This window comes from Trachemys scripta, chromosome 1 (genome assembly GCF_013100865.1).
Source record: "Trachemys scripta elegans isolate TJP31775 chromosome 1, CAS_Tse_1.0, whole genome shotgun sequence".
Taxonomy (NCBI): domain Eukaryota; kingdom Metazoa; phylum Chordata; order Testudines; family Emydidae; genus Trachemys; species Trachemys scripta.
In genome coordinates, this window is record NC_048298.1 from 97,090,488 (window position 1) to 97,117,570 (window position 27,083).

Genomic DNA, 27,083 nt, shown 5'->3' on the forward strand with positions numbered 1-27,083 from the left:
TTCCAGGGTCAAGATATTTAATTATAATAGTGTATTATTCTGTTAGCATTGTGTCAGCTTATATAATGGCAACAAAATGGTGAAAAACTAAACAGGTAATAGTGGTCAGATAAAAAAAATTACTTTTAGAACTGCAGTGTGACTTCAGACATGAGTATGTATCCCCTGTTGAAGTCTGTGAGAATTATACGTGTTAAAGTGATTGAGTAGGACACATTCATTAGCACAGGGGTGGGCAAACTTTTTGGCCCGAGGGCCACATCTGGGTATGGAAATTGTATGGTGGACTATGAATGCTCACGAAATTGGGGGTTGGGGTGTGGGAGGGAGTGAGGGCTCCAGCTGGGGGTGTGGGCTCTGGGGTGGGGTTGGAGGTGCAGGAGGGTGCTCCAGGCTGGGACCAAGGGGTCCAAAGGGCAGGAGGGGGATCAGGGCTGGGGTAGGGGGTTGGGGTGCGGGAGGGGGTCAGGGGTACAGGCTCCAGGCGGTGCTTACCTCAAGTGGATCCTGGAAGCCAGGCAGCTCGGCGCGCTGACCGGTCCACAGGCACTACCTCTGCAGCTCCTATTGGCCATGGTTCCCGGCCAATGGGAGCTACGGGGGCAGTGCTTGGGGTGGGGGCAGAGTGCAGAGCCCCTGGCTGCCCCTATGGATAGGAACTGGATGGGGGACATGCTGCTGCTTCCGGGAGCCAAGCAGAGCCACAGCACGCACGGAGCGGGGCAAGCCCCTGGCTGGAGCACCGGAGTGGGGCAAACCCCAGACCCCACTCCCCAGTGGAAGCTTGAGGGCTGGATTAAAACATCCAAAGGGCCGGATGCAGCCCCCGGGCCATAGTTTGCCCACCCCTGCATTAGCATCTTCTTTGGGTATATTTGTAAATCTTAACACTCATGAGTAAAGTTACTTAAATTGTTGAATGACCTCAGTTTATTTTATTTTGCACATCCTGTCATATCTTTAATTTGATGATCTCAAAAAGCTTTACAAACATTAATTCATCAACCCTCACAACACTCTTTAAAGGAGATTGATATTTTTCAGACGAGTTAAGTGACTTTCCCAACATTATACAATATGTCAGTGGCAGAGCCAGAAATAGAATGTAGACTCCCAATCCCATTCTGTAATCACTAGATACACTTCACTGAACGATCAGCTTTGCCTTTCCCCGACTATATTAAGGCAACTCGGAACTGATAAAGGGATACAGACCTTGACTTTTTGTTTTATTATTTATTATTATTATTTTATATTTTATGTTGTTATTATTAATACTTCAATGCCTTTCATTAAAAGATCTTGATTGGCTTTCAGACACTAACTGAATTACCATTTGGCCAATGTAAGTTTTTACACCTTTAATCCTACAGTAAGTGTGATGCATGCTTTAATGACAAGATGTAGCGAGGAACCCAGATTTGTCTCATCCAAAAGACAGCAGCAAAGAACCCTCAACATCATAAAAGAAAGCTTGTTCTGTACTCATTCAGAGAAAAGAGTATCATCACCTGAATGGCCAATACTTATCCTAAGTTTTTAGTAGAGGTCTCTTATCCCAAGTACTAACCTAGGAAAAATTTCCAAATGGCTGTTGACTTTCCATGAGACTTAGGTGCCTGTCATTTTTGAAAATGGGACTTAGATACTTTTGTAAACTTTACCCTGGTGTTCTGAAATCTGTTGAGATCAGAATACTATACCACCCTTAAAACAGTGTTGTAGAATGTGAAGGGATCCTTTTTTTAAAACTAAGGTTTTTTTTTTCTTTACCTGTATTTTAAATAGCATTGGGAAGTGTTCAGAAATGTTACTGAAGTTTTTATCTTGGTTCCTGCACTACTTGGTCTCAAAGGTAATTTGGAAATGACCTTGGCATCTAGACTATCAACTGCAGTAAGTAATCTTTTTTTTCTCTTCTCACATGTCTTGTAATATAAAAAGACAAAATTAATTTTCTGGAATAGAACCTGGCTTAGTTTATTTACGTGTTGCAGGAGGTCCCCATAGCAAGGATGGGAAAAAATATGTTACTCTTCCAAACTCCATCCACAAAATAATCTCTACCATGTGAGTCACCAAAATGAGACTGCTCACAGATTGAGTAGTGTTCCAGATATGATCATGCATGGTCTGTGCTCTACTGGGATCCTTGACCTTGGTTCCCTGTTGGTTGGGTTTGAATATGCCAATGGGTTCTCATAGGCTTCATGGGGGAGGAGGGGAAAATGTGTTGGTATCTCCTAAACACCACCCATTCGTGGTACCAAAACAAGACATCACTCAAAGTAAATTATGCAGATCTATGATCCTCTCTCTCTTCTTATATGAAGAATGAAATAGTTAACAATGTCGACATTTAAAGTATCATTGGGCATCTGAATGATCACTTCACTGAGATGTATGGGACAGTTCACACCTCTAAGAGCAATTTGTTGCAGGCTCTCCATAGACTCACCATGTTCTCTCTGCATTGGTTACACTCAGTTTATATTTTGGAAGCTTTCTTCACAACCATAACAGCTAGAGACTGCCATTATAAAAAAATGAAAGCTAAGATTCTGGAGAACAAGATAGGAGCTTCAGAAAGGTATCTGAATGTTGTACCTTTGCATACTGACCCAATCCAAGCTCTGGCTGGCAGAGTATAGTCATTTAGGATACTGATTCAGAGAAGTGCTGAGAACCCAAAATTCAATTTGAAGTCAAAGAAGGTGACTTAGGATATGTCTACACAGAAAAAAACAAAAACAAAAAAACCTCCTGTAGCAGCGAGTCTCAGATCCTCAAAGTCTCAGGGCTCACACTGCAGGCTAAAAATAGCAGTCCAATCCAAGCCCAAATATCTGCACTGCTATTTTTAGCCCTACAGCAGGAGCCTGAGTCAGTTGACCTGGGCTCCCCACCATGGGTCTTTTTTGCTGTGTAGATGTACCCTTAGGCTCTTAATACTTTCTCTGGTTTACGTATGTAATGTTGGACTCGAGAGGTGGTGAAGGAATCCTTCCACTACCTCTCGATAATTTGAAAACACATATAAAACCCCCAATCAGGCTGAAACAGGAAACTTTTTTTTAAGCATATTATTTCAAGTCCTCTCTAAAATCCGAGTAGAGTTCACTTCATCACTTGGCAGTATGCAGGCTAACTAGATCTAAGGCCATGTCTACACTAAAACTTTTGCTGGCATAGCTCTGTCAGTCGGATGTGGATGAAGTGTGATTTGTGACTGACATAGCTATGCTGCCAGTAGCCCCTAGGGCAGGGGTCGGCAACGTTCGGCACGCAGCTCGCCAAGGTAAGCACCCTGGTGGGCCGGGCCAGTTTATTTACCTGCTGACGTGGCAGGTTCGGCCGATCGCGGCCCCCACTGGCCGCGGTTCGCCGTCCCGGGCCAATGGGGGCGGCGGGAAGCCGCGGCCAGCACATCCCTCGGCCCACGCCGCTTCTCGCCGCCCCCATTGGCCCGGGACGGCGAACCGCGGCGAGTGGGAGCCGCGATCGGCCGAACCTGCCGCGTCAGCAGGTAAATAAACTGGCCCAGCCCGCCAGGGTGCTTACCCTGGCAAGCCGCGTGCCGAATGTTGCCGACCCCTGCCCTAGGGTTTTGCCAGTGTAATTTATTCCATCAAATCACTCTCCTCCTCCTCTCCCCAAGTGAAATAAGCTGTATCAGTAAATGTTCAGTTTTGCTAGTATAAACTGTTCCCACACTAAGAACGCTTTTTCAGCATAGTGTACTGGTACAGCCATACCGATAAAGTGTAGACCTGGACTAAATATAGCTAGGGTTCTGCATCAGAACAGAAGATTCTAGGGAAAACACCTATATTAATTAAAACTGCTATAGGATGTTAATGTCCACTCAGGCAAACCTTGGTGTTTTTTAAGGATTCCTCCTACTAAGGAAGAAACTCCTCACGTTTTACCCATAACTCATTATACAGCTGGTTTAGCAGATGTATTTATTAAGAATGCCAGCAAGAAATAATTGAGAGATCTACTTCTCTATAGGACTATTTATGACTTTTATTGAGTGTACTTTGAACACTAACATATTTACTTTATATTGTAGGTTGTGATAAAGTACCTTATAATTAACTTTCTGTGAGTTTAGCTGGGTATTCCCTCTGACCTGCAATATTCCTCCTAAACCAAAAGCAGCAGGAGCAAAATAGAAAAATAACAGCAGTAAGAACCAACTTAAAAACATTCAACTGGGAAAACCAAACAGCAGGGCTTTAATTAATTTATTTAGAAAGTGATATTTTATCCCATGGTATATAAATTAATTAACTTCAAAAAAAAGTTTAAGCAACATAGTATCTTTGCTAGAAAACATGAACGTCTGGCCAGTTTGCTCTAAAGTCTTTTAAAATGTCCTCAGACAGTGTTCAGTGATTGCATGAGTCTCCACATTTTGTGTTAGTTTTGCTCTCACCAAAAAAATAAATATTAAAGAAATATGAAATACATTGTGGAAGATCTTGTATGAAGGGATTTGTTGTTGTTTTTTTAAAAAGTTTCATTTGAAATATATTGGATATTCTCAGGTCCCAGAACTGGATTGTGAAATTATTTACAACAATGTAGTTGCATTGGTGTAAATCCAGAACTGGGAGGCCAAATTCTGCTCTCAGTTATAGAACCTGATTTTGTAAACACTCGCACATGTATTTGTATTCATTTAGGTAGTTCTGTTGAAGGGAAGTTGCGTGCATAAATGTTTACATTATGAGGCCAATGGAGTGTAAGCTTAGTGGTATTTTAGACTGACTTTGTCCTTAAACGTTAAACATTGACACAATTCTTTTTTGTGCCAACTGATCTGATAGCTGGTGTATTTGGGTGTGTTCATGGAAATTAAGTAGCATTCACAATGCAATTGGCTAAAAAGTGTGTGAGAAACACTTAATTGGTAAGACTTTTGTTCATCAAACCCCATCAGTTTAGGGTAGTTTTGTAGATGCTATTTTAACTGAACAGCAGCCGCATCACTATATAAATATGGCTAATTTTTAATTCTTTTAAAATAGCTGAATTTAAGCATTAATCCTCCTGAAAAACTTTTCAAGTAAAATATTGTTCATGTCTTATCAATATCTTATTAGCAGTTGTGTTTAGTGAAATTATGCAGGCATGTTATTGATTTGTATTAATCTAAAGAATGGGTACTACAGCAACCTTTTTCTAGTATGACAACTGAATGATCATACACATCTTATGATAGAGGGGATATGATAGAGGTCTATAAAATCATGACTGGTGTGGAGAAAGTAAATAAGAGTTATTTACAGTAACTTCTCATAACACACGAACCAGGGGTCCCAAATGAAATTAATAGCATCAGGTTTAAAACAGACAAAAGGAAGTATTTCTTCATACAACGCACAGTCAACCTGTGGAACTCCTTGCCAGAGCATGTTGTGAAGGCCAAAACTATAACAGGGTTCAAAAAAGAACTAGATAAGTTCATAGTGGATAGGTCCATCAATGTCTACTAGCCAGAATGGGCAGGGATGGTGTCCCTAGCCTCTGTTTCCCAGAAGCTGGGAATGAGCGACAGGGGATGGATCACTTGATGATTACCTGTTCTGTTCATTCCCTCTGGGGCACCTGGCACTGGCCACTGTCAGAAGACAGGATACTGAGCTAGATGGACCTTTGGTCTGATCCAGTATGGCTGTTCTTATGTTCTTACCTTTACTTTACTACTAAACCTTAAAGTTAATAAATGGTACCATAAATTTAAATCTAAATGTCTAAAATTCACTTTTCTTATTTTGAAAGGTAAATGTTGGGAAAATGGATTCTCCCATTGAGAAGTGGAACCTAATAATTGGCAATTTGGCCTTAAAACAGGTAAGTACAACTTACTCATTTTGGCATACTCTCACAAGAACAGTTACTTAAAGTGCCCAGCACAATTTTTGATGCTGACAATAGAAAAAGAGTTAAAGGATACAACACTGCAACACTCAATCAGTTCAGAGTTAACTTACTTCACTTTAATTTCTAATTTCTAATGGTAGTATATAGTCAGTTTCTAAAGTAACACAAACTTGCAGCAGAAATAGAGCAGTTTTATCAGTAAAAGGTATAGTACAGGTAACATCCATGTAAATTTTCCCATCCTGCCTTGTCAAATATATCTCATCTCTTTTTTTGAAAGAGACTATTTCTAGGGATGATTAAAAAATAGTTCCATTGCCAGTAAAGTCCATTTAAACTTGACCTCTCAAATGCTTTCTATACTGTACTTTCACAGGTTATAATATTTAAATAACTGTGAAGTGGTTGTTAGACAATAAATAGTATTAATGTCACTATAACATTTGAGAAAATGACTGCATTTAAATCCAAAACAGCTGCTAGATTTTGAATACCTGCTTCATATTTATACATTATAGTTAAATACATACAGTGCTAAGAAGGTGTATAAAATACCCATGTTTTGACTCATTTATTTAAGTATTAGATGTAGTCTCCCATTTGCCTTCAGACATAGGTTTGTTGTGTATGTCTTTTTAGGCTCCTGAGAATCCCCCAGTTTTTTGTTGTTGTTACTAGGGCTGTCGATTAATCGCAGTTAACCTACGCGATTAACTCAAAAAAGTTAATCAGGATTAAAAAAATTAATCGCGCTTCATCGCAGTTTTAATCGCACTGTTAAACAATAGAATACTTATTGAAATGTATTAAATATTTTTGTATGTTTTTCTACATTTTTAAATATATTTATTTCAATTACAACACAGTATACAGAGTTGACAGTGCTCACTTTATATTATTATTATTTATTACAAATATTTGTACTGTAAAAATGGCAAGCAAAAGAAATCGTATATTTCAGTTCACCTCACACACGTACTGTAGTGCAATCTCTTTATTGTGTAAGTGCAACTTACAAATGCAGATTTTTTTGTTACATAACTGCACTCAAAAACAAAACAATGTAAAACTTTAGCACCTATAAGTCCACTCAGTCCTACTTCTTGTTCAGACAATCGTTCAGACAGACAAGTCTGTTTACATTTATAGGAGATAATGCTTCCTGTTTCTTATTTACAATGGCACCTGAAAGTGAGAAGAGGCGTTCGCATGGCACTTTCATATCCGGCATTGCAAAATATTTTCATGCCAGCTATGCTAAACATTCGTATGCCCCTTCATGCTTTGGCCACCGTTCCAGAGGACATGCTTCCATTCTGATGATGCTCGTTAAAAAAATAATGCATTAATTAAATTTGTGACTGAACTCTTTGAGGGAGAATTGTATGTCTCCTAACCCGCATTCTGCCATATATTTCGTGTTATAGCAGTCTCGGATGATGACCCAGCACATGTTGTTCTTTTTAAGAATATTTTCACTGCAGATTTCACAAAACACAAAGAAGTTACCAATGTGAGATTTCTAAAGATAGCTACATCACTCAACCCATGGTTTAAGACTCTGAAGCGCCTTCCAAAATCTGAGAGGGACTAAGTGTAGCGCATGCTTTCAAAAGTCTTAAAAGAGCAACACTCCGATGCGGAAACTGCACCCGAACTACCAAAAAAGAAAATCAACCTTCTGCTGGTGGAATCTGACTCAGATGATGAAAATGAACTTGCTTTGATCTGCACTGCTTTGGATGGTTATCGACCAGAACCCATTATGAGCATGGATGCGTGTCCTTTGGAATGGTGATTGAAGCATGAAGAAACATATGAATCTTTAGTGCATATCACACATAAAAATTTTGCGACGCCGGCTACAACAGTGCCATATGAATGCCTGGTCTCACTTCAGGTGCTATTGTGAACAAGAAGTGGGCAGCATTATCTCCTGCAAATGTAAACAAACTTGTTTGTCTGAGTGACTGGCTGAACAAGAAGTAGGACTGAGTGGACTTGTAGGCTCTAAAATTTTACATTGTTTTATTTTTGAATGCAGTTTTTTTGTACATAATTCTACATTTGTAAGTTCAACTTTCATGATAAAGAGATTGCACTACAGTACTTTTATTAGGTGAATTGAAAAATACTATTTCTTTTGTTTCTTTTTTACAGTGCAAATATTTGTAATAAAAATAATATTATAAAGTGAGTACTGTACACTTTTTGTATTCTGTATCGTAATTGAAATCAATATATTTGAAAATGTAGAAAACATACAAAAATATTTAAATACATGTTATTCTTTTAATTGCTTGACAGCCCTAGTTATTACTTTCACCATCTTTGATGCATTGAATCATTGTTAAAGCCTTTCTTATTGAAGAAGAGTGAACAGTTCTTCCTTCAGACTCCATAAATTCTGCTTCTTAATCATCCAGGGAGATCACAATTGAGCTATACAAATTCTCCCTTTCCATAGTGGCTGAGCGTACTTCCTCTGATGCCTCCCAAACATGAGACACGAGAGCCAGGGAATGGTGGCAATTGGTTTATGTCTAACAATTATTTTAAGTTGGTGACGTTTTCTGATATTAATGAACTTTTGTTTTACTCTCCTAGGTCCAGGCAACGGTAGTTGGTTTCCTAGCAGCAGTGGCAGCAGTCACACTGGGCTGGATTCCAGAAGGCAAATATCGCCTTGATCATTCAATCCTTTTGTGTTCTAGCAGTGTAGCAACTGCCTTCATAGCATCTCTTCTACAGGGTAAAAATATATTTGTAATGTTCTACAGTGTCTGTTTTTCAGTAAATACAAAAAGTGTATATGTGTCACAATGTTACTTAAGTTATAAATCCCAGCAGAGTACAATCTGTCTGAAGCAGACAGATGGCAGTTGGATACCCTGTGCACTTTTCATGCTAAAAACTAAAATCACAGTAATGAAATTGGATCAAAAAAAGAACCTAGGCATAGATTTTCCTGGATATCCCTTTTCCAAGATGTTTAATTTGTGGGGAAACAGCTGTGTTGAAATTTGCTTCCTCTGTTTATTATTGCTAAACTGATTTTGAATTATGACCACAATTCTGGCCCACTTCTTCATTATACTTGCCCATAGATTGTCATATCCTTTGAAGGAGTTTTAAATAAAACCTTACATCATATTCAATCACCCACCTAGCACTTATACCTTTTATTGAATCTCTTAGTGAAACCATGTTTAAATTTAAGTTTGAAAAAGTATGGTGCTAATTGTGTCCACAGCAAAAGAAACATTTTAAAAAGCAAATCTTAGGGGGCTTTAAGACAGATAGTGTGATGTGATATGTTATTCAATCACATGGCACTCCAGTCATGATTCTCTGTGAACAAAAAGGGTTGGTTTTAGATTCTAAGCTCTTAACAACATACACTGAGGTGGGTTTCCAGCAAAATGTCAAGACTGGAGCAGCTTTCTTAGACTTATATGCCACCTACAACACTGTATGGAGAAACAGCCTTTTCCTGAAAGCCAATACAATTATCCCATGCATTGTGACAATAATCTTCTTCAGAGAAGTTCTGATCAATCATAGGTTTCACATTTTCTTGGGTGACCCGTTCAGCAGACCACACATTCTCTATGATAGCCCACTATGGTGATCAGTCTTAGCGCTGATCCTGTTTAATATGTACCTTCCCCAAACATCATCACAGAAATTCGTCTGTGCTGATGACATTGCTCTAACTACATAGGCACAAGATTTATCTGTCAAAGAACAAATCCTAAATAAGGACCTGAATACCAGGAAAGAATATTGGTGGCTAAAACCAGACCCCACCAAGACTGTTGTGCCAGCACTTCATCTAAATAATCAAAAGGCCAGTGTGAAACTACATGTGAACTTCTGTGGCCAGCAGATAACAAACGATACCATCCTGAAATATTTTGGTGTAACATTTGACCAAAGCCTCACATACATCCAGCACCTGAAAAATATTCATGACTAAATAAAGATGTGTGTAAGTCTCATTAAGAAACTGGCAGGAATGACCTGGGAAGCTGTTGCAAAAACCCTATGGATCTCTTCACTGGCCCCTGTTTATTCTACCACAGAATACTGCTCAACCATATGGATACATAGCTTCCACGCTTCACTTGTCAACTTTCAGCACTGCCACTCGCAATATTGTGGCACAGTAAAATCAACACCACAACTGTGGCTTCCAGTTGTGGGGTACATCCACCCCCCAAAATTTTTTCCGATGTGAGAATCCTTCAAAAATCGTATCATATTCAAGGGAGCAAGGATCTCCCAGTATATGAAGTCTTAAATAACATACCAAGATTCTGACTCAAATCCAGAAAACCCTTTTTTGGCTCACAATGCAAGAGCTTAAAGATTCAGACTGAAATTCAATTGCAAGCAAAGTGGAAGGATGCCAAACTCCCGAGCAAATGTCTCATCAAGGACACAACCAGAGAAAACCCAGTGGCTTTTCATTCCCATAGAAAATATGGTCCACTTTGAACCATAGCTGCATATCACAAAGGAGATGGGCCTATCTCCTTCATAAATGGGAACTGAGACACAATCGTACTTATGACTGTGGAACAGGGTGGATAAAAATCAATGATTTAAATAAAATGTTTTTTTTTTATTTAAATCTGATTTTTTTATTTAAATCTGATTTTTTTGATAAAATGCTTTTTCAGGAAAAAACCTATCTAAAGATAGATACATTATAGCTCAAAGATATCTCATCATGGAGTAGGGATTATAAATTCTAATTCTGTAGTATGAGACAATATATTCATGTAATGTTTAAGAAAAGTTTTGTAAATGAGTTCCAATAGTTCATGGATTAGGGACCCAATTTTATGGGGTTCCAGGAGCTTCTGTATAGATTATTTAGTTTAATCTTTCTATCTACCCAATGGGACTCAGTGCTCAGTCTAGAAGATACCATCAGAGATGCTTAGTTTTGCAGTTCTCAAACTGAGGATTTGTGTCTCCAGAGATAACATGCTTGTTAACAGCAGAAATGTTTTTAAATACATAAATAAATAAATAATATACAGAGGTGAGAAATAACAGACCTCAACCCTATTGTCCCTCTACACAGAGTCAATCCCTTACCTCTCTCTAAAAGTGCAAAGTTTCAAAAAGTTCAATGAATAGAAGATTGTTGGGGGCGGAATAGATCTGGACAAGGAGAAGAAGTCTGGAGATAAATGTGAGAAGGGAGGGACAGGCAGTAGAAACAAAAGTGAAACTGTTTGAGCAGCATATTCCAGAAGTCTTGAGGTTTTTCTGAGTGTAGCCTTCATTGATTTGAGATCTACCATACCATTCTCTCACCAGAAGGGAAAATCTATTATGGCAGCAGGCTGTAAAAGAGACCCAGTTTGGGAATATTTTAATGAAGTTCCTCTACCTGTGGGTAAGACAGGCATGCGTGCAAAATGCAAACAGTGCAACAAAGAAATGCAAGGCCTGATTGCCCAAATGAAACAACATCATGAGAAGTGTTCCTTCTCAGGAGGAAGCTGCATTGAAGATGATTAAAGGAACATGTCTGAACATGCAGGATCTTCAGGTTGGTAAACTTTTTTATTTCATACTTCTCTCTTAAGGACTGCCTGTCTTCCTTCTGGACTATTCTTGAATTCACATGTTTGAGCAAAAAATATAGTTTTTACTCTATGGTATTATCATTTTAGATGCAGTTGTGATAAAAAATAAATAGCTGAAATAGGCAGATCTTCCTGTTACAATTTCACCTTTAAAGTAGTACTGAGTGTCAGTGAATGCAATGAGTAATACTAAATGAGCAGTACAGTAATAATAATTAAATAACTGCATTGACTTATTTTGTTTAGGAGAATCCATCCTCAACATACAGGATTCTGAAGACTATCCACCTTCAAAATCACTATCATTTTCTATAGTTTCAGAGTTATCTGCCAATGATAGTGTTTCAGTCACATCATGTATGTGAGATAGCCACAGTATATCACCTGTAGCAAAAAAAAAAAAATCTCCATCATCGAGAAACAACCATAGATAAATTTGCGATAAGAACCAGCAGATTACAAAAAGAAGTAATTGATGAAAAAATTGCCCGGTTTGTTTATGCAACAAACTCTCCTTTCCATATGATTGAGAACCCACACTTCATTAACATGGTTCAGTCATTAAGACCAGGATACAGTCCACCCAACAGAGTAGATGTCACAGGCAGATTGCTGGATAAAGTGTATGAAAGAGAAATTGAGCAGTGTGCAAAAGATCTAGAGGGTAAAATTGTTAACCTGAGTCTTGATGGGTGGAGCAATGTCCACAATGATCCTCTTGTGTGTGCTTGTGTGACAATAGAAGAAGGGAATGTCTTCCTTACAGAAACAATTGATACATCAGGAAATGCACACACAGAACAATACTTAAAAGAAGTAGCAGTAAAAGCTATAACAAACTGTGAAAAAAAATTCAAATGTCTAGTAGGCAGCTTGGTCACAGACAATGCTGCAAATGTATCCAAGATTAGAAGAAATTATTTAGAAGAGAGTGAAGATAGTCCCAAGCTAATAACATACGGTTGCAGTGCTCATTTGATGCACTTCCTAGCCAAAGACTTCAGTGTTCCAGAAATAAACGCTAATGTTGTTGAAATTGCAAAATACTTCTGTAACAACCACTTTGCAGCAACTGCTCTGAAAAAAGTGGGAGGAACCAAGCTAACTCTCCCACAAGACGTGCAATGAAACTCAGTAGTGGACTGTTTTGAGCACTATATCAAGAACTGGCCTAATCTGATGACAGTTTGTGAACAAAATGGTGAAAAAATAGATGGCAGTGTCACAGCCAAAGTTCTCAACATTGGGCTTAAGAGAAATGTTGAACACATGCTGAGTCCCTAAAGCCTATTTCTGTAGCCTTGAACAAAATGCAGGGAAATAGCTGTTTTATTGCTGATGCTGTTGAAATTTGGAAGGAACTAAGTGAGATCTTAAAACGAGAAATATGCAGTGACAGAGTTAAATTACAAGCATTAAAAAACGAATGGGACAAGCACTATCTTCAGCTCATTTTCTTGCAAATATTCTCAATAGTCGGTACCAGGATCAAACCTTAACTGTTGAAGAAGAGGAGTTGGCTATGACATGGACATCCAGCAATCATCCCTCCATAATGTCAACTATAATAAACTTCAGAGCTAAGGCTGAACCATTCAATAAATATATGTTTGCTGATGATGTTTTAAAGAAAGTCACACCAGTGAACTGGTGGAAGTCACTTAAGCACTTGGATTCAGAGACTGTTGAAGTGATAATCTCACTTTTAACAGCAGTAGCTTCTTCTGCTGGTATAGAAAGAATATTTTCTTCCTTTGGACTAATTCATTCCAAATTGAGAAATCGTTTGGGACCTGAAAAAGCAGGAAAGCTTGTTTTTCTTTTCCAGATTATGAACAAACAGGAAAATGAAGGTGAAGACGACTGAGTTAGCTGCAGAAGCCAATATTTTAAGATTCTCATGTTGACCTGGCTGACATTGTCAATTTTAATTTTTTTTTAATATTTCATTTAACTATTTTAGTTAAAAACAATTTTAACAAAAACAAACCTGATTTTAAAAAACTTGACTGTTTAACTAAATTCAAAAATTCATATGCTTGTTTTGTTAAAATATTATATGTTTGCTGTTGAAGAAAAAAAAACAGAATACATAACGTTGATGTTTTCGTTAAATAAAACAATTTAAATGTCTGTCTGGTGATGTTCTCCTCCTAATACAGCATGGCAAGAAAATCCTCCAAATATTAATGATTAACTTGTTGAATTGGAGATAGTTCACCTCCCAGTGACTTCATAAATATCTGCTTCAGTTACCTTTGGTAAATGAAATAACCAAATAATCATTCATTTTCTGATATAGCTGTAAAACTAATCTGAAAAGTTTTCAAAATAAATCACTTAAAAATGTATAGTGTGTACCTTCTAAAAATGAAATCTACATCTATCTCTGAGTTGTGAAGAGTATGTATTAAGGTTATTACAACCAACAAGAATGCACTTTTATGTAGAAATCCATGATTAAATTGAGTCTTCCTGACTAGTGATTTAAATCATGATTTAAATCAATTTGATTTAAATCAAATCCACCCTGCTGTGGAAATAGACTTCAAACTATGGAACATATTGTTGAACAATGTCCCATAAGATCATATTTTGGTGGTATCTCTGCCATCCACTCAGCTTCACCTGAAGCAATCATTTGGATTGCCAACCTAGACTTGGACATTTAACACTGCTGGTTTTTAGCCATATGAAATAAGACTTTGCCTATGTGGCCACATAGGGGAGTAAGAGGGTGTTGGAGAGGGCCTTATGCCCTGCGAGGCTGTGCAGGCTGACTCATTGTCCTCGTCTACACTAGGAAAAAAAGCATACTCTTAACTTGAGGCAAATTCCTAGTGAAGACAAGGCAGTTTGTAACTTTCATGTACTAGGCTTCCTCATAGTCTTTAACTTGACTTGTTTACTCACGTGAAAATGTGCAAACTGCCTTGTCTTTACTAGGATTTTACCTCAAGTTAAGAACACACTTCTTTTTTTAGTGAATACACAGCCATGGAGACCAATCATGGAAGCAGGGTGGGATCAGGAGTAGGGATGGGGAACAGACTTATGGCTGTGCATGCCCCCACCCGTGTACTGGCTGGACATGAGTGGGAAGTTTGCTATGTCAGATAGTGGGATGACATAGCATATTCCCTCCTAAATTTCCAACTCCTTCAGGAGCTCAGGAAGTACTGTGACTCACACTGTCCCTTAAACAGGGCTCAGAAAAACCTCCTAATCTACAATAAATAGTATATACAAATAAGGTGAAGGTGGAGAAGAAATTAATTTCAAAAATATGTAAATAATGTTAAAAATAAAAGAATAAACACATCTGAATTCTCTTCAGAGCTTCTCTTCTCTCTTAGGTCTACTGGATGATGAGAGGGAAAATTCTCTTCAGTACCAAATAATATTGCTAATGTAACACTGTGATTAACATTCTTGACAGCGATTTGAATACTATCGGGAAATTACTCTTAAAAATAATTTCAGTGTTGCTGTTTTTAGAAAGCATACTAACTATTGACCTCTGTGTAAAATGTTCTTTTGATTGACTGTGCATCTAATAGTGAATTTTTTTTTTTAAATGACACAGTTTAGTGACTTGTGGCCAAGTTTCTGGTAGGACATCCTGAAAAAATGTGTGCCTCTGATAATAGCTAATGCATATTTATTGAGTGATGAAATCTTTGACTGTTCATTCAGCTAGACCAGGGGTCGGCAACCTTCGGCACGCGGCCCATCAGGGTAATCTGCTGGCAGGCCGCGAGACATTTTGTTTACGGTGACCATCCGCAGGCACGGCCCCCTGCAGCTCCCAGTGGCCGCGGTTCGCTGTTCCCAGACAATGGGAGCTGCGGGAAGCAACATGGGCTGCAGGGACTTGCTGGCAACCACTTCCCACAGCTCCCTTTGGCCAGGAACGGCGAACCACGGCCACTGGGAGCTGCGGGGTGCCATGCCTGCGGACGATCAATGTAAACAAAATGTCTTGCGGCCCACCAGCAAATTACCCTGATTAGCTGCATGTCAAAGTTTGCCGATCCCTGCGCTATACCTAATTAAATAACCCTATTTGAAAAAAAGAAGAAATAATTTTTGTTGAGTCAGGTGGGAGGAAGCATGATCTTAGGACAGAGGCACAAGCTTGTATTTGTCAGGAGCTCTGGTTTTGATTTCCAGTTTTTCCATAGATTTCCTGTGGGATTACAATGTAGATAAAGATTGACATGCTTTCTTCTTACCTTCGATCTAGGGATAATAATGGTTGGAGTTATTGTTGGATCAAAGAAGACAGGCATAAATCCTGACAATGTTGCCACACCTATTGCAGCGAGTTTTGGAGACCTTATCACTCTTGCTATACTAGCTTGGATAAGTCAGGGTCTTTATAATTGCCTTGGTAAGTATGTTCCTAACTACATGTGCCTTTGAGAGGCTCTTCTTTTGTTGTTGTTAAACATTTAAATAGATACACATTCTTTTTAAATCAAATGATAGATCTTTGGTTGAAACATTAGGTCACAGCTATTTATTCTTTTTAAGATAAACAGGATCTCAAGCCACTAGCTGCAATCAGTTGAAGTCCCTATTTTTCCCCTTCGCCGTATCTATTACTATACTAATCAGTCCCAGTCAGTCAGCAGATGTACTTGTCACTGGAACTCCTGAACTAGCTCCTCTTCCTGTGAAAAAGAAGCTGGCTTTGTTAAGAGTTTCTGAATGTCCACCTTCAAATCAAATCTTAGCCCTCTCCAGACCATTGTTTGACTTGTCACACTTGCTCTGGTAGTTACTTGTTTCTTTGTTGACTAGCTGGTTTTGGGTATGTCTACACTGGCAGAGTTACAGCGCCGGCAGTTACAGCCCTGCTCAGAGAGTGCTGAAGGGAAACCGCTGTTATGTGTTCACATTGTCAGCTGCCGGCGCAATAACATGTTCACACTTGCGGCACTTGCAGTGGTATTTGGAGCGGTGCACTCTGGGCAGCTATCCTACAGAGCATTTCTTCCTCTTCTGCCGCTAAGAGTTGTCAGAAGATGGAGGGGGTCACGGAGCATCCTGGGTCCTGTCCCAATGCCCCGTGATGCATTGCTTTGCATCTCAGCAATCCCTGTGCTTCCATCCGCATTTGGCGCCATCTTTCAATGGTTTGTGTACTGCGAGCTCTGCCTTTTTGGTCTGCAGGAATGTATCTGACCACAGTGGAACTCCGCTTTTGGGCTCGGGAAACAAGTACTGAGTGTTGGGATCACATCGTGATGCACATCTGGGATGACAAGCAGTGGCTGCAGAACTTTCGGATGAGGAAAGCCACATTCATGGAACTGTGTGATGAGTTCGTCCCAGCTCTGCGGCGCAAGGACACAAGAATGAGAGCTGCCCTGCTGTTGGAGAAGCACATGGTGATAGCACTGTGGAAGCTGGCTACTCCAGATTGCTACCAATTGCTCGCTAACCAGTTCGGAGTGGGAAAGTCGACCGTTGGACTCATGTTGACAGAAGTGTGCAAGGCTGTTAATCACATCCTGCTCCGAAAGACCGTGACTCTAGGCAACATGTGTGACATTGTGCATGACTTTGCACAAATAGAGCAAAATAGAGACAATGGATTTCAGGAAGGCAGATTTTGGGAAGCTCAGAGAGCTGATAGGTAAGGTCCCATGGGAATCAAGACTGAGGGGAAAAACAACTGAGGAGAGTTGGCAGTTTTTCAAAGGGACACTATTAAGGGCCCAAAAGCAAGCTATTCCGCTGGTTAGGAAAGATAGAAAATGTGGCAAAAGATCACCTTGGCTTAACCACGAGATCTTGCACAATCTAAAAAATAAAAAGGAGTCATATAAAAAATGGAAACTAGGACAGATTACAAAGGATGAATATAGGCAAACAACACAGGAATGCAGGGGCAAGATTAGAAAGGCAAAGGCACAAAATGAGCTCAAACTAGCTACGGGAATAAAAGGAAACAAGAAGACTTTTTATCAATACATTAGAAGCAAGAGGAAGACCAAAGACCGGGTAGGCCCACTGCTTAGTAAAGAGGGAGAAACAGTAACAGGAAACTTGGAAATGGCAGAGATGCTTAATGACTTCTTTGTTTCGGTCTTCACCGAGAAGTCTGAAGGAATGCCTACATAGTGAATGCTAATGGGAAGGGGGTAGGTTTAGCGGATAAAATAAAAAAAGAACAAGTTAAAAATCACTTAGAAAAGTTAGATGCCTGCAAGTCACCCGGGCCTGATGAAATGCATCCTAGAATACTCAAGGAGCTAATAGAGGAGGTATCTGAGCCTCTAGCTATTATCTTTGGAAAGTCATGGGAGACGGGAGAGATTCCAGAAGACTGGAAAAGGGCAAATATAGTGCCCATCTATAAAAAGGGAAATAAAAACAACCCAGGTAACTACAGACCAGTTAGTTTAACTTCTGTGCCAGGGAAGATAATGGAGCAAGTAATTAAGGAAATCATCTGCAAACACTTGGAAGGTGGTAAGGTGATAGGGAACAGCCAGCATGGATTTGTGAAGAACAAATCATGTCAAACCAATCTGATAGCTTTCTTTGATAGGATAACGAGCCTTGTGGATAAGGGTGAAGCGGTGGATGTGGTATACCTAGACTTTAGTAAGGCATTTGATACAGTCTCGCATGATATTCTTATCGATAAACTAGGCAAATACAAATTAGATGGGGCTTCTATAAGGTGGGTGCATAACTGGCTGGATAACCGTACTCAGAGAGTTGTTATTAATGGTTCCCAATCCTGCTGGAAAGGCGTAACGAGTGGGGTACCGCAGGGGTCTGTTTTGGGACCGGCTCTGTTCAATATCTTCATCAACGACTTAGATATTGGCATAGAAAGTACGCTTATTAAGTTTGCGGATGATACCAAACTGGGAGGGATTGCAACTACTTTGGAGGACAGGGTCATAATTCAAAATGATCTGGACAAATTGGAGAAATGGTCTGAGTTAAACAGGATGAAGTTTAACAAAGACAAATGCAAAGTGCTCCACTTAGGAAGGAAAAATCAATTTCACACATACAGAATGGGAAAAGACTGTCTAGGAAGGAGTACGGCAGAAAGGGATCTAGGGGTTATAGTGGACCACAAGCTAAATATGAGTCAACAGTGTGATGCTGTTGCAAAAAAAGCAAACATGATTCTGGGATGCATTAACAGGTGTGTTGTGAGCAAGACACGAGAAGTCATTCTTCCGCTCTACTCTGCTCTGGTTAGGCCTCAGCTGGAGTATTGTGTCTGGGCGCCGCATTTTAAAAAAGATGTGGAGAAATTGGAAAGGGTCCAAAGAAGAGCAACAAGAATGATTAAAGGTCTTGAGAACATGACCTATGAAGGAAGGCTGAAAGAACTGGGTTTGTTTAGTTTGGAAAAGAGAAGACTGAGAGGGGACATGATAGCAGTTTTCAGGTATCTAAAAGGGTGTCATAAGGAGGAGGGAGAGAACTTGTTCACCTTAGCCTCTAAGGATAGAACCAGAAACAATGGGTTTAAACTGCAGCAAGGGAGGTCTAGGTTGGACATTAGGAAAAAGTTCCTAACTGTCAGGGTGGTTAAACACTGGAACAAATTGCCTAGGGAGGTTGTGGAATCTCCGTCTCTGGAGATATTTAAGAGTAGGTTAGATAAATGTCTATCAGGGATGGTCTAGACAGTATTTGGTCCTGCCATGCGGGCAGGGGACTGGACTCGATGACCTCTCGAGGTCCCTTCCAGTCCTATAATCTATGAAATGGGCTTCCCTAACTGTGGAGGGGTGATAGATGGCACGCATATTCCAATTCTGGCACTAGATCACCTAGCCACCGAGTACATTAATCGGAAAGGGTATTTCTGTATGGTTCTCCAGGCACTTGTGGATCAGCGTGGGAGTTTCACAGACATTAACACAGGCTGGTCCAGAAAGGTGCATGATGCACACATCTTTCGGAACACAGGCTGTTCAGGAAGCTGCAAGCAGGGACTTTCTTCCCAGACCAGAAAATCACCATAGGGGAAGTCAGAATGCCCATTGTGATCTTGGGAGACCCTGCTTACACCTTAATGCCGTGGATTATGACGCCATACACGGGGCACCCTGACAACAGCAAGGAGTGGTTCAAAAACAGGCTGAGCAAGTGCAGAATGACTGTTGAGTGTGCTTTTGGCCGTGTAAAGGCCTGCAGTCAATGCGTTTATGGGAAACTGGACCTGGATGATGACAATATTCCTATGCTTATAGCCGCGTGCTGTACGCTCCATCATATTTGTGAAGGGAAGGGTGAAAGCTTCACTCTGGGCTGGACCGCTGAATTCTGGGTCGTGCTTGGTTTGCTGGTGCCTGGAGCTGGCGCTGCCCAGAGGAGGCTAGCCAGTCTCACCTGTTGGAGCTTGGCGAAGCGCAAACAGGAGAGGAGGCTCCTGGTAAGTGGATTTGATTTTGGAAATCGCTGAAGAAAGTTGTTGGGTGCAGGAGGGTTGCAGACAGCAGGCTTGTGTCTGTATGATGCACGTACTACCACATGCCTAGTCTGAGCGGCGGAACAGGCTGTTGATTGACTCCCTCAGTTCACAGGAATCTGCCTCAGAGTTCTTCAGGAAACTCTCATGGAGATACTGGGCAATTCACTACTGCAAGTTCTTTGGCAGAGCTGCTTTGTTTCTTGCCCCATTAAGGGTAATGTTCCGGCACCACTCTGCTGTCATGGGGGGATGGGGACCACCATTGATGCACACAAGCGAACCGCGTAAGGGCCAGTATGAAAGCCGCAGTCTTGGAGAAGACCCTCCTTTGATTCCCTGCTCACCCTCAGCAGCGAGATACCTTCCATAATGAACACAGCCTGTGGAAAATGTGGGCACAGGAATGATTATCAGGCCCCTGCTACAGTGCTGGCTCTCCCCAAAAGCCACGTGCTCGGTGTACAGTAGGGTCAGGGAACACCCATTTCCCCTGTCCCTGCAGCTACTCACCATTTTGGGGGGTTTGTTGGCTCATGTGTGCTTGCCTGGGGTCAGCCAGTTAGTGACAGGTATGTGAATAGTGGCTGTGTTTTAAATCACTGAATCAGTGTTCTGTGTGTTGCAAACAATACTGCTTCTGTAAAATGTTGCGTTTTGGCTTCACAGAGTTGACCTTGGGAGCCCAGACTCCCTCTTTGTTATCGCAGAATTAGAAAGCGGCCACAAAGAACTAAGGAGGACTTTCTGCGTGAGGTTATGAGATGCTCCGCGGCAGAAAAACAGGAATTGAAGGAGTGGTGGGACAGCGAGAAGAGGGACTGAAAGGAGAACACGGCGCGCCAGAATGAAGCCACGGAGCGGCTCTTAAAAGTTAAGGAGCACCAAGCGGACACACTCCAGGCGATACTAGCACTGCAGACCGAGCAGCTCCGTGCCCACCCTCCCTTGCAACCGCTGTTGCAAAACTCTTTCCCATGCGCCTCCCAGACACCGCCAACACACTCTTATCAACCTCCTGGCTCCAGTCTGTACCTGCGGCATTCCACTCTTCTCCCCATCACAGTCCAGCACTGCAGACTCCCAGTACCCACTGCACTCAACACCCATTCCTCTGCAGTTTAGCCCTTCTGAAGTACAGTACCTGTTGCACTGTACTCCAAAGGAGAAGGCTGGATATGATCCCTGGACATACACAAATCCTTAACCATCCTGGGATCCTCTTCCTCCTGGGACCTTCCCTTCCCCCATTCCCCTCAGTGCTGATGTGGGTTTTTTTTGTTTGTCTCTCTCCTATGGTTGTTGTTTTTTAATAAAAGAATTGTGTTGGTTTGAAAGCAATCTTTATTCTATTAATTGACAGGAAACAGAGCTCTGCAAAGCAACACATAATTATCTTAAACCTTCATAGTGCATCGTCTGCACCAATCACAATCACCTCCTAGCACTACAAGCACTGCACTCCTGAGCATAGCAACAAATATTAGTGGCTTTCAGCTTCAAATTGCTGTCTCAAGGCATCCCTGATCCTTATGGCCCCGCACTGCGCCCCTCTAATAGCCCTGGTCTCTGGCTGTTCAAATTCAGCTTGTTTGTTTTTTTGTTTTGTTTGTTTTTTGCTTGGGGCAGCAAAAAACATAGAGCCGGCCCTGTCTCCAGGGTAGAAAAGAACTCCTGGCTGCATGTATCTCTGACCTCCAAGTTGTCCTCTGCTTCTGGGTCCCCCTCCACAACCTTGTCCAAGATTTCCTGTTCCTGGCTCAGTCCACTCTCGAGTGGCACGCAAGCCACCCAAGTATCCACAGTGGCCTTCGCAGTGGAAGTGGGGTTGCCACCGAGTATCGCATCCAGCTGTTTGTAGAACCGGTAGCTTGTGGGCGGAGCACCAGGGCAGCGGTTTGCCTCCTGTGCCTTGTGTTAGGCATTCCGCAGCTCTTTCACTTTGACCCTGCACTGCAGTGTGTCCCGGTCATGGCTCTTTTCTGTCATGCATTGTGAAATCTGTCCATAGTATCATAATTCCTGTGGCTGGAGCACAGCTGGGACTGGACAGCCTCCTCTGCCCAAATGTTGATGAGGTCCAGCAGCTCGGCATTGCTCCAAGTGGGGGATCACCTGGTGTGTGGAACAGGCATGGCCACCTGGAAAGATGTGCTGAGACCACTGCACGCATCACCAAGCAAACAGGAAGGGGACTTTCAAAATTCCAAAGGAATTTACGGGGTGCAGATGACGGTTGGTCACCTGAGGGCAGGGTAGTAGAGTTCAAACCGATGACCAGGAAGCAAAAACAGGCATTGTGGGACACCTTCCGGAGGCCAATCGCAGTGCTGTAATCTACAGCTGGCACCGCGGCACTGTAGCCCTAGCGCAGAAAGCTGTATGCCTCTCATAAGGGTGTTTTTTTTACAGCACTGCAACTGTGCAGTTTCTGCGTACTAAGTGGCTTGGCAGTGTGTACACCTCAGGAGTTACAACACAGAAAGCTGGTTTACTGCGCAGAAACTTGCCAGTGTAGACAACTTGCTTTGTGTAGAGAGGTCTGCTTCTGTTTTTTGAATGGTTTGTGGTTTTAGTCATTGTTAAAGTGCCTAGAGTCAAAGCTATATATGTATACACGCAAATCAAAATATCTAGATAAAATAAAGCTAAAAATAACATAACCTGGAAAAATTAATCCATTGAAATAACAACGGACTCTTGTTATTCCCCAAATTGCAACAAAATATTGGGCTTTTAAAGTATAAACATGAGCTAGCTTGTGGGCATCATCAAACTGGCCTAACTCTTTACTGCTTTTTCCTTTGGGAACCACCACTGCTCAACAGTAAATAATGTGATTGTTGCTAGCTGCTCCACAGAATGGTGCTACGCTTCCCTTGTTGTCTGTGTTTTGTCTGTCTTCCAAGGATGGAAAATTCTTTTCTGAACCTAAACTTGTTGATTTTATAATAGCCCTGTACATGGCAGCAAGGACTGCTCAACCATAACACTGACTTTCTAATTCAATCTTAAAAGATGAAAAGTGGAGAACTATCATGAGATTAGACCCACCACATAAATGAGGCCTACAATGAGGCCTACTGACCACTAACCTCAAATGGCAGTGTTTTAACACTGTCAGGTTGTCGGCCAGAGTTGCATTTTGTCTGGCTTCCTGGTGACCTTTTTTTTCCCCTCAGTCATCTAGGAATTGAGATTGGTAGGCTATGAACATGTGAATTGCATGTCCATCTCTCCCAACTCTGTTTGGTTGTGGACTGGTCATGTTTTTGCCTATTTTTCTACTTTTATGGCAGAACTAGAGTTTTTATGTTTGTGTAGCTCTTGAAACTATTGCTGTGGCTTCTAGGACAGGGGTCGGCAACCTTTGGCACACAGCCCATCAGGGTAATCCATGGCGGGCCATGAGACATTTTGTTTAGGTTGACCATCTGCAGGCACGGCCCCCCGCAGCTCCCAGTGTCCATGGTTCACTGTTCCCGGCCAATGGGAGCTACAGGAAGCAGCAGCCAGCATGTCCCTGTGGCCCGCGCTGCTTCCCACAGCTCCCATTGGCCAGGAACGGCGAACCGCAGCCACTGAGAGCTGCGGGGAGCCGTGCCTGTGGACAGTCAAGGTAAACAAAATGTCTCGCAGCCCGCCAGCGGATTACCCTGGTGGGTTGCGTGCTGAAGATTGCCAACCCCTGTTCTAGGACCTGGACTGCCTGTTTGAGTGAGAGGAGTAGAGTCAACTCGAACTGAAGAAGGCTCGGTGTCATGATGTTCACCAGACTGTAGATTCCTTTTTACAGGTGTGTGCTGATAGCTTAGTCTTAGATTCTAGCTGAAGTGAAGTTCTTGTGGCTTGTGAAGTTCTTCAGATTGTCCTATATGGCCGAGAATATAGCAGAACTCTAAAAAAGAAGAATCTTGGCCAATTTTAACTGTTCTTTCTCTGCTTCTGCAGCCATCCAAATCACTTGCTTACTGACATTGAGGAGCAAGCTATGTACGTAAATGCGTGAAAGGATGCTCTAGAATACTCAAATGGCATTTCAGTCATTTCCATCTCTCTTTCCTTAGGGCCGCTTCAGAGATACTGCCCTTTTCATGGAACATATAATCAATCTGGCTATTCTTGAGATGACTGCATCTACCCTTGGGTTCTTTGTTATTGTCTTTGTGTTCTCCTTTTATAGGGATATAGAGGGTTTTAATTTGCTGGTGAGGAATTCCTGTCTGGTACATCCCTCACATTGTTACTCTGTCTCATATGAGAATATACTGTAAAGCCCTTGGAAGGATTGCTAGAGCTGAATTTCCCAAGAATAGTAATGTCTAGCTTCTTATAGTTTCAGGCTTTCAGATGTTTCTTTTGGTAGAACTTTCCTGCAAAGATTAAGTTCTCTACTTTCATGGAACTGAGAGTCAGGAATGTCTTGGTGTTCTTCATTTCCTATGATTTATTTGTCCACTACTAGCCTCCTGCCTTTTCGGAAATCTTCTCAAGATCCGAGCAAGAAGAAGTAGAAGTGGTAACTTGGCCCATTGTAAAGAACCTCATACTCATCAAGGTAGTAATAAAGCAGTGTGAATTCACTTCTCCGTCTTCCTCTGAATATACTGTCCTTCCCTACAACCTATTAGGCTGACTGCAGAAATTTACTGAAGCGAGGTTTAAATTCCTGGCTCCATTAGCATAGGGAGAATTGTCTTAGGAGGAAGAGACTGTGAGGGGAGAAAGAACTAGTGGTGATTGCATACCTTTCTGCGGAAAGGAGTGGTCCCACTTTTGATCGTCCTATCGCTCTGTGATAGGAGGGACTAAACATATGTTGTCTTTGTCAGGGTGCTGGAGCAAGTGCCACCATGTTTTGGTCACACAATGCTATTGTGAAGCATGATGAGAATGATGATACAATGCAGAACAAATATAGAGTTGGGTGAAGTCTTTTTACTTGGAATCCTTCATGGAAACATAATAATAAGGGTGGGTTTTTTTGTGTTTGTGTTTTCTGAGAATTAATAAAGTGAAAAATCTACATGCTTTCAAGGTTTCAAATGAGTTTATCAGAGATGGACCCATCAAGACAATATATTTCAATATAAATCCTCTCATATTGGATTTTATATAATAAAAAAGTTATGTCTTCAGCTAACTAAGGGGAAATATGCCCGTGTGTCTAGACTGATACACTTTAAGTGAGATAATTATCAGATATTAAAATTTCTCATCAGATGCTTAAGCTTGTTAAAGCATTTAATCAGCTTTGGGCTAGCCTTCAGTACCCTGCCACCTTAAATGCTTAGAACCTCTAAGCCTGCTAAGGCTTTGTCTACAGTAGACAAATGAGTGGTGTTATAGAACACATTAACTAATATTTTAATTGTTCATATGATCAGTTAAAGGTAGTTAAATAGTGATGAAGCTCTGTATTCTGATGAAGAAGATGTACTACTTCACTTCTACTGACTACCAACAGGTTAGATTAGCTGCCTTGATCAAGTGTAACTTATTTCACATGAGTAGTAGCACTGCCTTTTGGAACACTAGAGGGCTCTATAGGATCATAATTGGGAATACAGTCTGTACTCTTTGACTACAAAATTTTTAGTATGCAAATGGTTTGAAATTCTAACACCTAATTTATTAAAGTGAAAAGTGTATCTGTGTTGTTGAAGCTTTGATAAATTCATTTTTCAGGATTTGGAAACTCAGTTTATAATCTTCAGAAAATACGGATTTTCCTCACAGAACTTTGTTAATTCCAAAAAAAATACATGTACACTTCCTGGTGCTATTGTGAACTTCAAAAACACTGGCTTTTCTCTTGTTAAAGATAAAAAATTCAATAATATCTCTTAACCTTCTCAAATCTATATTAAGAAGACAAATTACATTGGCCCCTATTATCCTATGAAGATTTTTAACTGTACTGAGAAGTATAGTATGTCCAATTATATTTGTCCAATAAAGGTTGCATTTTTTGAGTGGCATTAGATTTATTTTTCAAGTCACTGTAGATGTGCTGCACACTGGATAAATGTGAAGTGTATGTTTCTTGTAACCGAAGGCTGATTGAGATCACAGTTTTCGTGAGGTGGATGAATGAATGCATAGAATAAATGAGGGTTCATATGAAACTTCTTTGGGATCCTTGTACACCCTTCTTTAGCTAAGACTCATTTCACCATGTAATCTAAGTACTAGACAACAATTTTCTTTAGTTACTGTGTGTTTCTTTTTCTTCTTTCTCTCTGGTGGTGGTACTTTTTTCTTCTTCTTTTCCCTTCCCCATTGTGGATTGGCCATGCAGGGAAGATGGCTCTACTATAAAAGGGCCTCATAGAAGAAGTGGGTCTTGAATTCAGTCCTGAACAAGGTCAGACTCTGTCTGAACTCTTCTAGTAAACTGTAGCATAGCTAGAGTCTCTCAAAGCTCAGAATATTCTGCTCTCTGTTTCCAAAAGTCTGAATCTGGACCTGAGTGGCTGCACTTTCATTGTTAGAGCATCATAGACATTCATTCATAATCCATCATGACAGTCTCTGAGATACCTTGTCTAGCCTATTAAATGCCTTGTGTATTTGGACTTCTTATTAAATAGATAGGTAGCGAGTGGAATTTAGAGTATTGGTAGTGGGCAGCCATTTGCTTTAATTTTTGGACGGTCTTTGCCTTTGAGCCCACGTAGGTGAGTTGTAGTAGTCTAGTCTAGAGCTTGAAAACTGACTAATATAAAGCTGAGACTGCCTTATCATTTGCCCTTCCTATATTGTTAAGATGGTCATGGCCTCCTGATGTTTAGTTGTGACCCCTGCCCTAAAGAGAAGCTAATGAACTAATGCAGCTGTGAAGCAGAAATTAAAAGTTTTAGGCTCTGACTGTATCCTATGCTAGACTTAATTTTCTTAGGAACTGATTGTATTGTCTTCTCATTGGAAGTTCCTTCCTTAGATGGAATCCTAGTAATTAGTTTATCTACACTGTTCTGTTTATGCCAGGCTATTTGTATGGAGCAGGCAAATAACATGTTTCATATTTTCCCCCACTCTTCAAGGAATTGAAATGTGTGTGAATACTAAAAAGTGGGGAGTAAGGGTAGGGTTTAAAAAGCACTGGCCTAATTCTATTTCCTATTTCA

At 40.9% G+C, this 27,083-nt stretch overlaps 1 protein-coding gene across 1 annotated transcript in view; it reads left to right on the forward strand.

The window, feature by feature from the left end:
* The first annotated feature begins 1,792 nt into the window (after window positions 1-1,792).
* The window catches only part of SLC41A2 (solute carrier family 41 member 2), a 76,777-nt gene continuing 51,486 nt past the window's right edge, over window positions 1,793-27,083 (forward strand). The window contains exons 1-4 of the mRNA XM_034778426.1: window positions 1,793-1,896; window positions 5,791-5,862; window positions 8,500-8,644; window positions 15,745-15,891. Coding sequence (XP_034634317.1) covers window positions 1,867-1,896; window positions 5,791-5,862; window positions 8,500-8,644; window positions 15,745-15,891 — 394 coding nt within the window. The 5' untranslated portion in view covers window positions 1,793-1,866. The remainder of the gene's footprint in view (window positions 1,897-5,790; window positions 5,863-8,499; window positions 8,645-15,744; window positions 15,892-27,083) is intronic.